Source organism: Benincasa hispida, chromosome 4 (assembly GCF_009727055.1).
Source record: "Benincasa hispida cultivar B227 chromosome 4, ASM972705v1, whole genome shotgun sequence".
NCBI lineage: Eukaryota > Viridiplantae > Streptophyta > Magnoliopsida > Cucurbitales > Cucurbitaceae > Benincasa > Benincasa hispida.
The window spans coordinates 1,971,652-1,985,580 of record NC_052352.1 but is presented as its reverse complement, the minus strand read 5'-3'; the positions used below and the strand labels follow the sequence as shown (position 1 = coordinate 1,985,580).

General features: G+C 29.8%; 1 protein-coding gene across 1 annotated transcript; it reads left to right on the top strand.

Moving 5' to 3' along the window:
• The first annotated feature begins 3,435 nt into the window (after positions 1-3,435).
• LOC120076009 (protein GLUTAMINE DUMPER 2-like) lies at positions 3,436-4,285 on the top strand. The gene has a single exon (XM_039029783.1). The coding sequence runs from the start codon at positions 3,563-3,565 to the stop codon at positions 4,073-4,075; it is 513 nt and encodes a 170-aa protein (XP_038885711.1). The 5' UTR covers positions 3,436-3,562; the 3' UTR covers positions 4,076-4,285.
• Positions 4,286-13,929: the final 9,644 nt, after the last annotated feature.

The window sequence follows — 13,929 nt, the reverse complement described above, 5'->3', positions numbered from 1 at the left end:
ATGGTGTTAGAATTAGTTTGAGTAGAATGTTTTAAAGTCATTACTTCGCATATGCGATGGATGTACTATTGTTTTTTTCATTTTCTGCGCTAGCACTGCACCCCATCGCATACACCGCTCACGATCGCACATTAAAACTTCAAAAAAGTGATCCAATTTGGTACGGATCAACACAAGCGCGGTTGTCAATGCGGTTCTTCAAGATCATGAAATGCGTTGAGAAATTTCGAAAACTAATTTTCTATCGGGCCTCCATTCAACGCACTCAAACGGTCATGCTATTTTTTTGAAAAGTCCTTGACAAAACGTCTGTAAAATCCGAGCATTCCAAGAAGCTCCTGAACAGCCTTCTTACCCCTTTTTGAGGTTGGAGCTTTTCAATTGCTTCAATTTTTTGCCCTTGTTCCACCTCCAACCATTCCCCTAGATACCCTTATGCCCCAAGCACAGTGCCCTCCTCACCATAAAATGACATTTCTCCCAATTAAGCAAAAAGGTTCGTCTCCTCAACATCTTCTTCAATATCTTTTCAAGTTGGTCTCAAGACAGACTTTGGGTTCGTATGTGGCATCTCTCTCTTTGGCATTGTTTTTCTTTCTTCATTCACTGTCGGCTCAACTTCTTGGGTTGCGATCATCTCATCCTCCTTGTTTGTTTTTTGTGTGATCGCATTGCATGCAACAATGGATGCGATCGCATCCTCATCTTCGTTTTCATCTTCAGGCTTCTCTTCTTCATTCAAACTCTATTCATCGTCGAATTCATTAAGGTCTTCTTCGTCAGAATATTGCATGGCTCGAATAATGTCAAACTTGAGCTTCTGTCCATTCACATTCAAGGTGATCTCTCCCTTGTGCACATCAATTTGGGCACGACCGGTTGATAAAAATGGTCGCGGGGCACATCTTTATCTGCTTCGTAGTCTAAGATGATGAAGTCTGTTGGCAATATAAATTTGTCAATTGTAACCAGCACGTTCTTCACCTTCCCCTCTGGATGCACCAGAGATCTATCGGCTAATTGGACAGTCATTGTTGTGGGCGCAAGTTGCCCCATATTCAGCTGCTTGAAAATTGACAGAGGCATCAAGTTGATTCTGGCTCCAAGATCGCATAGCGCTTGCCCGATGTATAATCCTCCAATGGAGCAAGGGATAGTAAAACTCCCAGGATCACGTATCTTTGGTGGATTATAGATTTTGAGCTCTGCGTCAAAGCCACCGTGGTAAACTTACCAGTGCCTCTCTTCTTTGTCACCAAATCCTTTAGAAACTTCGCATATGCGGGCATATTCTGAATTGCTTTAGTGAACAAAATATTATCATGCAATTGTTTTAACATATTCAAGAAGCGTTGGTACTGTACCTCATCATTTTTCTTCTTTCTGAGTCTCTGTGGGAAAGGTGGCAACTGTACTCTCACGGTCCCCTGTTCTTTTGGCTCTGAGGTGGACGCAATCTCTGGCTCTATCACTTCTTTTTCTCCTTCTTCTTCTTGAGTCACCACAACCTCTGGTTCCAGCGCAATTGGAGCAATCCTGCTCTGCTCATTCTTCTCCCTTACCACAGTTTTGCCACTCCACAATGTCACGACTTGACATTGCTCTTTACCCGTACACCCTGGGTCGTGTGGGAGTTCCTTTTGAACTCGGCAGGGCCCCTTGCAGTCTGTTCTTGAGTTCGCTCGCAATCTGACCTATCTGTAGTTCCAGGTTGCAAATAGACGTCACTTGGTTTTGAAGCACAATTTCGTTCTTCTCAATATATTGCTTCAACAAACTTTCCAAAGAGGAAGATTGCAGCGCCAATGAACTACTGGCTTGATTACTCGTATGACGTTATTTCGCGGGAAAAATCCGGGTGGCCCTTTTTTTGCGTCACTGATTGGAAATTTTTCTGCTGATTTTTCCATGCAAAGTTGGGTGGTTTCTCCCCCCAAGGTTGTACATGTTAGAAAACGGGTTATTATTCACAAAATAAATTGACTGTGGATTTTGCGGGCATTCCTCCATTGCGTGTCCTTCACCGCAAGTAGCACACCTTGCGTTAGTCCGGTTGATTGCGTTCACTTGCCCACTATGCATTGTTGGGCTGTTGATTGTGATTCCTTATATCAAGTTCATCATCACAGTCATCTGACTCTGAAGTGATGCGATAGCACCATTGTTTGCATCACTATCCTTTATTCTCAATCTTTGATCGCTCTCTCTCCAGTCCTCGTGATTTTTAGAGATGCGATCAAGGATGTTCTTGGCCTCATCATACGTTTTATCTAGCAGACCTCCAGCAGCTGCCGCATTGGCAGTGGTCTGCGAAGCAGGGTTTAATCCATGATAAGAAAATCTCCATTTATAAGCAGTCTGGTAATCTGTTGTGTGGGCAGTCTCTTACCAGGCTCTTAAATCTCGCCCAAGCATCGTTAAGCGATTCGTCCATGTCCTGTTTAAAATTGGTTATTAATTTCCTTCTCCTGACATTCTCAGTTGGTGGGAAATATTTCTTCATAAACTTCTCTACTACTTGTTCCCAAGAAGTAATCTCCCCTGGTTCGAGAGAGTACGCCCATTTTCGTGAAGTTAGTCGAACTTCTTCGGTAGAGATATTCGGGAACATAAAAGTGTTGCAAATTTCTGTGAAGCTCCGGAGGTGGGCGTGTGGGTCCTCGCCACGCCTTCCTCCAAACTGTCCAACAGTCTGGATCATCTATAGCATCACCGGTTTCATTTCAAATCGAGATCTATCAAGAGCAGGCCTCATGATTCCTGGGGTAGAGGGTGATGCATAGTCCTAAATAGGCCTATTGCGATCGTTTGCCAGTAGGATTGGATTCGTCATGACATTGTTTTCATTTGGTGCTCCGTTTCCAGGTTGTTCCACCATGTTGTCTTTATCTAGTTGTTGTTGTTGGCGGCTATCTCTCAATCTTCGTCGGAACGTCCTTTCAATCTCTAGGTCGTAATTCGTCAAAGATTGAAAGCTGCAAAGAAATAAGAAAAACTATCGTTAGCACACTCAATTGCCAAAGTCCCCGGCAACGATGCCAAAAACTTGATGCGTTATTTTATGAGATGATATAATAAAAGGAGATTGCGGTGATGGAAAATGCGTTGTGCAACAAGTTTTCTCAGCATAACCCAAATATAAATCCTCCCGAGTTTCCTGGTAAGTCCAGGGTCGAACTCAGTGACTAAGGAAAACAATATACGGTAATAATTTTTAAGATACTTTGCGGTAACTAATAAATCAAAAAGTTGTTGGGTTGAAGTAGAACTAATTTATTACTTATTAATAATTTAATGAATTAAATTATTGTAAAAATAAAAATATCAAAAGAAAATCACTATCAAATAAAGTTTTAAACGGAACTAAAATAACAAACAAAAATACAGAAAAAGAAACACCAGTCTCCCGCTGCCCGGCCTTTCAACTTTTATCGCCTATAAATACCATTCCTCTGCTTTCTCTGTTTCCACATCCTCAATTCATCCCCAAAAAAAAAAAAAAGAAAAAAAAAGAACAATCTCCTTTTCAAATCCCATAATTCTCCATTAAATTCGCGACGATATGAGAAACATGATCTCAGCCTTCTCGCCGATAAATTCGCCGGAGCCGATGGCAGTATCGCAGCGGACGCCGTGGCACTCGCCGGTGCCGTACTTGTTCGGGGGGCTGGCGGCGATGCTGGGTTTAATCGCGTTTGCGCTGCTGATTCTGGCTTGCTCCTACTGGAAGCTGTCGGTTCAATCAGACGAAAGAGAGGGACAGGAGAGAGATTTAGAGAGCGGACAAAGTGCCCAAAACGAGGACGAGAAAATTAAGGAGCAACAAACGAAGAAGGTTTATGAAGAGAAGATTCTTGTGATTATGGCCGGAGACCAAAATCCCACTTTCTTGGCGACGCCGGTGACCACTCCCAAATCTTCTTCCATTTCTCAATTACAATCTAATGTTTCTAATGGTAAGATTCATAGTTGTGTTGAAAATGGCATGGATGGTAATTCTCAGAAAAATAAGGAAATGGGTCATCCTCAAATTGAACAAGATGAGCACAAAGAAGAAGAAGAAGAAGCTGACTGAAGTATTAAAAATTCTCTTTCTTTTTCTTTCTTTTTGTTTTGGTTGTTTGTTTTTTTCAAAAAAAAAAAACCAAATTTTCCAATTTTGGATATGGATCGAGAGTTTTGCTTTTTTCTATGTAATTTTGTTTTTGATGTAACGAGAAATGTAAATTTTAGAGAGAGAAAAATGAGAGTGAGATAATAATATTTGTGATAAAGTTTTGTTGAATTTTAACCCTTTTTTCTTTTTGTTGTCTGTGTGTAAACTTTTATCAGCTATTCGAGTGAACCCTTTTAAGCCTTTTCTATTTCACTTTTTTTTTTTTTTTCCTTTTTGTTATTTTTCTTTTCTAGTTCATGTGTTTGTTTGGAGTTCAAGGTGTAATTTGGTAAAGTAGAATACTTAGATGCATCTAATTTAATTGTATATAAATCAACGACTTTTTTATAAAAAAATATTTTTATTTTGTTTAGAATTCGAGATATAACTATTAAAGAATAATAGTTAGATGCATCTAATTTAACTGTAATAGTCTTTTTTCTAAAAAAATATTTTTTATCTTTATTTGTGCAGTGATTAAAATGAAATGAATAAATAACTATGACTAATTGTAGCCTAAGTTGTACCTATCCTATATAGCCCTTTATTTTTTATTTAGAAAAAAAAAATAATAATTTAACTTTTTTAAAAAGTTAAAGGAAAAAAATATATTTTTTTAGCCTTTCGTAAGTTTCGAAATCTTACAATTTTATATTTAACATTTGAGTTTTACTTCAATTTAGTTCATATATTTCAAGATTTATCCTTTTAGTCTCGACCATTCACTAAATACTCATTTTTCGTCTTTAGTGTTAATTTATGTTAATAAATTAAAGATCATTAAAATAATTATAATTAATTAAATTTTACTATTTTTTTATATTTTAAAATTAAATTTAAATTTTCCCTGCATAATTATTTTTAATTAATTAATAGAATTTAACCTCAATGATTGAAAGTGAGTATTTTATGAAAAATTGATATTTAAAATGTAAAATATTGAAATCTAGAGACCAAATTAAAATAAAATGCAAATCTCAAATATAAATTTATAATATATTGAAATTTAAAGATTAAATTGAAATAAAATCCAAAATTTAAGAATCGAATGTGTAATATTTAAAAATTTAAAGATTAAATAAAAATTAGATCCAAAATGTATGGATCAAAAAGTTAATTTTCTGAAAAGTTAAAATTTCTTGCTATATGATAAATTTTAATTGAGTACGGCCAATTAAGACGGTTTAGGCTGTAAAAAAAGTTGAAATTTAAATTAAATCACATCAGCCTTTCTGTTTTTCTAATGGTTCTGTTTTCGCTAAAGTTTTTTTCTTTTTTCTTTTCCTTTTTTTTGAAAAAACTGTTTATATTAAAGTTATATTCTCAGTCAATTTTGATGTCACATCACAGGTAGGGTTCGTTTGGGCTTTCCAGAGCTCATTATGGTGTATTTTGGGTTTTTATTACGAGGGGAAAAAACGAACTTATACTTCTAATCTTGTTTATGGGTTTATTTTGCTTTTTCAATCTTAATTAAATTGGACTTTAAATTTAGTCCAATGAAACTTTTACAATATTTCGTTTTTTTATTTTTGGTCTTATTAAAATTAAACTTATTTTCTCTCTTTTTTTTTACCATAATTTGTTACGTCAATGAATGAATTCTTCGCCAAATTCAAAAAATTATAACGAGTTTTTAAAAACTTTTTTTTTTTTAAATTTAGCTTGTTTTTTAAACCATTTATAAAAGTAGTAGATATATATAAAAAAAAAAAAAAAAAAAAAAAAAAAAAAATTTAGGGATGGAAGTAATGTCTCTAGTCCTAATATTCAAAACAAAAACAAAAAACAATAAAGTTACTAAATGGGACCTAAATTTTCACTAATTTACCTACTGTTTTTGCAACTTCACTAATTTTAAGGGATATTTGGGATGCTAAGTTGGTTATTATAATGAGTGATTATTATAGTATATGAATTATAACAGTTTGTAGTTTTGATAAAAAAAAATAAAAATAAATAAATACTACTACGAAGAGGAAAAGAAATGATGGATAGAAAATAGTAAACAAAACGATGTAATAAACATGGATTTAAAATGGTAATATTGTAGTTAACTATAGGTTATAGTCATCAGAAATGCCAACTATAATAATTGGAGCCTCAAACATGGAGTAGACTATGATAGCACATTTCTCCACTTCGTCCACTTGAAATGGTACAAGTTTGAATTTGATTATTGCTCAAATAAATGGTCAAATAGCAATCTAACAAAAACAAGAAAACTTTAACAAAAATTATTGTTGATTTTAATTAATTTTCAAACAAAAATTCATTCGACGGTAAAAACGATTTTTCAAGTTTTAGATAAATATTGCAATATAAAATTGACGTGTTTATAAATATAAAATTTGCTGGTTTTTGTTTTTTTTTTTCCCCTTACTTTTAGTACTTTATAAATTATATTTTATCATTTATATAACATCGGCTATATACATTTTTATTCATCATAATTAGTTATCAACGTTATTCCAAAAGCAACATTGTTTTGTTACGAGAAAAAAGGATTTATTATTTCTAAAAATATGGATGGAACGTTAGTTTAATAGCTCTTAGTTTATAAACATCAGATTCCCAAACATTATTATTATTATTTATATTCAAAGATAACTTAAACATAATAAAATGTTTTTTTTCCTTAGATTAGAGAATAAATTGATTTTGATATGTTAAATATACACTATTTAATATTTAGGGAACAATTTCCTTTTCCCATAAGAGGCAATTGTTAATTAGGTCACTTTCTATAGTTCTATAGACATCAATGGATATTTTTTTTTTATTAATTTAACATAATTAAAAAAAAAAGAATAAAGCAAAGAAAATGACTTGGAGATATATTCTTCCTCAAACAACCAAGGTCCCCAACCCAACAGTAATGATCGGTTCTTTCAGGGGAAAAAAGGGGAAACAAATCTCGAGAAAAGTAAAATAAATAAAAATAAACGGCCACGGCGAGATTTTTTTACCGATCATCGGAACGGTTAGTCAATTAACAGTTAAATTGGAGCAAACTCAAGCATTAAAAAAAAAAAAAAAAAAAAAAAGTTAAAAATCATTTTGGAGTCTCTAAACTTTCATATCATTAACAATTTAGTCTCTGAACTTTGGTCGGTAATAATTTAGTCCATATACTTTCCATTTTATCACAATTTAGTCAATAAATTTTGTTAGGTAACAATCTAGTTCTTGAACTTTAAAATTCATAACGATTTAGGGTCCATTTGGATTGACTTAAAAAAAATGTTTTTCAAAAAACTCATTTTTATTTAAACACTTTTGATAAAAAAAAACTCGATTAAAATACATTTGGAAAACTATTTTGAGTGGTTGCCAAACACTTCAATTTCTTCCAAAATGACTTATTTTTTAAATTAAACACTTGAAAATATATTCCAGACACATACTTAGTCTATGTTATAGAAACTAATGTTAAGGTTTAATGAGATTTCATACATACTTAGTCTCTATTGTAGAAATTAATGTTAAGGTTTCATAAAATTTCATACATAAACAAGCTATTAAACTAATTAGAGATTTAATATTTTTTTTTAAAATATAAAATTTACATCATAAAGTATTAAAAATTGACATTTAATTTTGATAAATTTTTTAAGGTTAGAAACTAAATTGTTACAATATAGAAAGTATAAGTACTATATGGTTACATAATAAAGTTTAGAGATTAAATTGTGATGGACTAAATGGTTACTTTAACAAAATTCAGTATTTTACTTTAAAAAAGAAAAAGAAAGGAAAGGGACACGTGTCTAAGTTTCAGTGGAGGATAGAGTAAAAATATTACAATACAACAATGTTTGTGCGGCGATACGGCGCCGTATCTTCTTATTCTTTATTACCCCAAAACTCAAAAGTGATGATTTTCATTATTTTGGTTTGCACTCTCCAAGAAATAATATAATGTGGTTTATAAATGGTAGATGGTATAAGAATACGAGTTGTTACTTGTTACTTTCAAATTAAATATTTTCAAACGAAGACAGAAATTCTAAAGAAATGGCTTTGATATATCTAATAAAAATTAGTGCATCTCATAAATAAAGACTCCCAAATATTTCACAGTCACAAAATAACGCCTAAAAAATGCAAATAAGTATTGTTTGTTGAAGTTAAATACTTCGAAAGAGAATACTAGCTTAATCCAAAGTCGAATTATTTCAAAAGTTTTGTGATTAGTCCTAGGTCCAATTATTTTAAAATGTACGAGCTACAACTTCGCGTAATTGACAGTTCATTCAATTTGAAAGGGATAAAAGGTAGCTCTGTTTCAATTCAACTTTTTTTTTTTTTAAAAAAAAAGGTAATCAATATGTTTGACTTTGACTAGAGGAGTTCGTAGCCCACAACTGGAAAACATCATTTTCATAATTTACTAACTCATTCTAATGTGAAACTTACAACTAAACAATTATACTTTTTGCTTCAAACGTCTAGAGTAGTTTCTACATATGGTTAGTCAATCAACTCTAAGGGGAACGTTTGTGGCACTGAGTTGGTTATTATGATATGCGGTTATTACCGAGTTATAATAGTTTGTGTTTGAGGTGCAACTATTTTAGCCTAGGTAGGAAATAGTAAATACTATAATGGGAAGGAAGAAAAAGGATACGTAGGAAATTAAGTATGGTAATAAAGAGGAATTTCAAATAGTATTGTCATTGATAATTGTTTGTTGTAAATAGTTGTAAACACCACCAATTTTAGGGCCAAATAATGCTAAAATGTTTGAAACTAAAATAGAGCATAGAATAAATTAAAAGTTGCCTATAACATCTCAATAAAAGTTTTGGGGAAATTGTTAGAAATAGCATCTTTAAGTTTTATAATACTAGCAAATTTTTTGAAAAATCGTAAGTACAGTTTTTCTCAATCTATCTCAGACGAGATCGGCCACCGAGTAAAAAATCAATTTTTTTTTATCTTATCAGTTGTTTCGGTTCATCTCGTCATATTACAAGGATTTGCTAAATTTTTATGTAATCTTCCTAAATCTTATGTCAAATCTTATATCTTTTCAATTTTTCTCCAAATTTGGTTATCTTTACTATATTTTATTAAATTATTACATAATTTAAAAATCTTTAGCATAACTTCTATTTCACAATTATATGAATTTCCAAAATTTCAAATGGGTTTTCCAATTATTAAAATAGATTTTCTAAATTGATATAACATTTTTAAATTTTGGGAAAGATTAAATTTTATGAAAACTGGATAAAATTTAGTATATATATAGAAGTTTGGTGTTAATCTCGCTCGAGATTCCACCGAGAATACTCAAATATATCAAATTTCGATGTTAATTATATCTAAGATTTCACTGAGAAACCAAATATATAAAATCTCGGTATTATTTTACCTGAGATTAACACTGAGATTCACATAATTTTTTCAATTTATATGCAATATCTCTAAATCTTATATCAACTCTTATTTTTTCTCGAATTTTCTCTTGCAGTATTTTCCAAATCTTATATAACATCTTGCAAATCTTACTTCCAATTTATATTTACACCAATTTCTAAATTGATTTACTAATTATCTAAATAATTTACCAATTATCTTTTTCAAGTTCTTCAAATTGTGTAATATTTGGTAGTGTAATTTTTAAATTTTGAAAGGATTTGAAAAGATTACATAATATTTTGGTCTTTTTACCCAAACTTCAGGTGTAATCAAGTGACATGTAACGAGACAAGGTCCAAAACAATAGATAAGTTAGAAGAAAATAAATTTTTTAACTAAATATCGGTGTCGATCTCGCCTAAGATGAATTGAAAAAAATTATTTAAATGAATTTAAAAAAAGCATGTTTGTTTTATAATGTGAAAACTGGAAGATCTTATTTCGAATCATTTTTCGAGTTTAGGATTAAGGATGGGGAATGGGCTTAAACCCTTAAAAAGGAAGCCCAATAACTAAAGGCAAAGTTTAAGAAGTCCAAATCAGGCACAAATAGTCAACAAAATAGAATTCATGACTATTCAATAAAGAGAAAAATCTTAAAGAACTTTATGCGGCAATATGAGCCTTTGATATTTGGTAATCTCTTTGAAAGAATATCATTTTCTTTTCTTTTCTAGAAATTAATTAGTAAAACGGGAATTTTTCAAAAAAAAAAAAAAAAAAAATGTGAAAGAGGATATTGAATTATATATCACAATGAATTTGATTCAAAATATAAAATACTTTTTATTGTCTTTAAAATATATTTTTTATTCTTTTTAAAGATTACTTTTTTTTTAATGCAATTTTACCTTTTATTTAGGTTATGTTTATTGTCTTTAAAAAGTCAATTCGTAATAAAAATATAAAATTTAGTAATCAAAATATAAAATACTTTTTATTGTCTTTAAAAAGTCAATTCGTAATAAAAATTGGTGTAATTATAATCAAATTTCATTGACAGATCAATCATAATGAGTCTCAATCGTAAATGTAAGTAGATCACGTCTGATCGCATTTACCTAAAATTAAGATTTTGTCAAAATTACTGTTACCGTTATGATTACATTTACTTATGAGAGTCAAACCGTAATTGTAACGGTAATGGTAATAATAATTGTGATACAGATTTTCAACTGGGGCCCACCTATAATACGAATGTGGAAACAAACGTAAAAAAAATGGGTCCCACTTTCCAAATTACCTTTCATTTATTGTGATACACCTTCGTAAATGTGACCTTAATGCATAGCTAGTATCAATCTTAGAAAAAAACTCTTCCTATGTTGACTGGTTGGATCAATCTTTAGACTCGATATGTCGAATTTTTTAGTTTGACATGTGCAAGAGCTAGAGATTCGAATTATGAACTTTTTGGTGAATGGTATAATATTTTAACTAATTGAACTATGTCTAAGCATATATAATTGAATTATTAATAATTAAAGCTTAATAGTAAATTTAGTCTTTAAATTTTGAAGCGTCCCTAATTTGCATTGAATTTTCAAACTTACACTATAGTCCATTAGTCCTTGAATATTCATATTTTCCCCTTTTTGAAATTTTGGACTACTCAATACAAATTGAAAATTGAGGATTTTATTAAACATAAAATTTAAATTTTATATCTAATAAATTTTTAAAATTTTCAAGAGCTTATTAGAGATCTAATGAAAAGTTCATGAATCTATTTGATACAAAATTAAAAGTACAGAGACTTATTAGACTCTTAGAATTTCAAAGGCTAAATAAACACACATCTAAGTTTAAGCAATAAATTTATAATTTAGGCCATAATCTAAGAAGAATATAAAACTCACATGTAAAATATGTTATCAAGTGAGAGAAAATAGGAATATAAGTTATTGTGACACAAAATATTTTTTCCCCTTCTTTTACCATAGGTATGTTGAAGGAATCGAAACTCTAACTTTAATGTCAAATATATAATCTTTTTGCCCATTAAACTATTTTCTAGCACAATAAGATAAACTTATAACTTTGCACAATTATATTAAAAACAAGGACAAAGAATCAAAACTTATGACTATTTTTGTGTAGAAGGAAAACTATTATACACTTCTAACCACATGCATGCATCATGTTCATATTAATTAATATAGTATCAAATGCGAGAATTCTTAAACCTTATACCACGTTATAATATTAACTAATAGTACCATGCATTGTATGTGTTTTGAAAGGGTAAACACAAAAATTTTAAATAAATAAAAATAAATAAATAAGACAAAAACAAAAACATAAACAGTAAATAAAGTATAATATTTAAATGCTCTATTTGTCAAAAATTAAGTCTAGAAGTTTAGCTCAATTGATATATACACACTTTGAATTATCAAAATTATCAATTTCAAAGTTAGAGGATTTGATTCTCTCACCTTACAATGATGATGATGATGATGAACTTCCACATGTCATGAGATTGTAAACATGGGTGGAGTCACATAGGGATCAGAGGCACGTGCCCCTCAGTTTATTCATCTTTTATTTTTTTAATTATATATATATAGAGTTTAATTTGAGAAACAAAAATAGTGTTGGTTTGTTGATGTGTAATGTTGTTTTGTTGGCAATAGATAGGAGTTTGACTCTTTTTGCTTGCAACATTTTATTTTAGATTTTTGTATGAGTTTTTACACAGAATTTTCATCTCTAATGGGCTTTTAAAGTCCAATTCATGTAACGAATAATAAACGAGAGTAGGTAGTAAATTTTAAAATTTCATTTGAAAATTTTGCTAAAAATTTTCAAAAATATAAAAATAGCAAAACTAATTTATATAATAGAAAATACGAATTACTAAATGACAAACTATGCAAAGATACACTATTTCATAAATAACTCGAATACCACAAGAAAAATCAGGAAGGGAGTTCGTTTATGTACCGTTACACTATATTCATAATTTCATTCCCATTCAAGCTTCAACAATTATATTCTATTTATAACTCCACCAATCACAAAACCTACAAAAGAAGCCTAAATCGTTATAAAGGCACAGAAAAAGCAACAATATTGCAAAAGTGAATACTTATATGTTTGTCAAAAAGATAAATAAATAGTATAATAATATAATAAGATGATAATGAATAAAAGGTGATTAAAAAAATACACAAAAATGATCAAATTTAAATGAATTATCCAATTTTGTTAGATGATAATATGTATAAAATATTAAGTAAAATCCCAACGAGGATAAAAAAAAATTAATCCAAATTTAATATAATATAAAACCTAAAGATATATTATGAATTAAAATCAAAATGGTGATAAACAAATTAAAGATTGATTAATTCTTAAAATTTTTTAGAGGTGGTTAAATCAAATCAAAACATATAGCTAATTTGAATCAATTAAGGGAGAAAAATAAGAAATAAATTAGTTATTTTAAATCAATTCGTGAAGTAGTTGTCAAAATCTAATTTGAATATTAAAAACAAATTCAAATTCCAAAAGAGTGTGAAAATTACGAAATGACGTTCATTTTCAATTTTGAAATTGGATCCGTTAGATTATAATATGATTAATTAGTTATTAATCAAGTTCTCCAATTACATTATATTCCGGTTATTAATCAAGCTCTCCATTTATTTATATCTGGGTTATTAATAAAACTTTACACTTATACTATATTTAATATTTCAAACATACGAACCAAACTAAGGACAAGTCGAGTATTATTAAAATGTTAGCTAAAATAGTGACTAAATATGAAATATGTACAATTGAATCTAAGAACATATACAAAATAATTTAAACCTTAAAAAATATAGAAAAATATCTTGTTAATTTGTTAAGAATTTGTATAAAATAATGAAAAATAATTCAAACATTTAAATAAAATTAAATTTTGATTGGATAAATGAAATTTGATAATGTATGCATATTTAAAATATAATTTTGATAGAAAAATCTGGATATTTAATTTGAGATTAATTCGAAAAGTGGTTAAACAGAATCTATATTAATAAAAAAAAAAATCTACCTACGTGAGGAAAATCAGGAATAACGGTTATTTTAAAGAAGATGGTTCCTTTTAGTTTTTCAAATGAACGATTAGAGGAAAAGTGGAGAACTAGTATCCGTAATTACCCTACATATAAAACTGTTTATATTTCTACACTTACCATGTATTTGTAGTTTCATCCATAACAAAAGCTATGAACTAAACAAAAGCAAACAAGGATTTAAAAATTCATGGTCAGGTGCATGTCTTGCCATAAATCTTATTATTTGCCGATTTTGCCATTTTTCAAATCCAAACCCTTAAATATGTTCTATGCTCC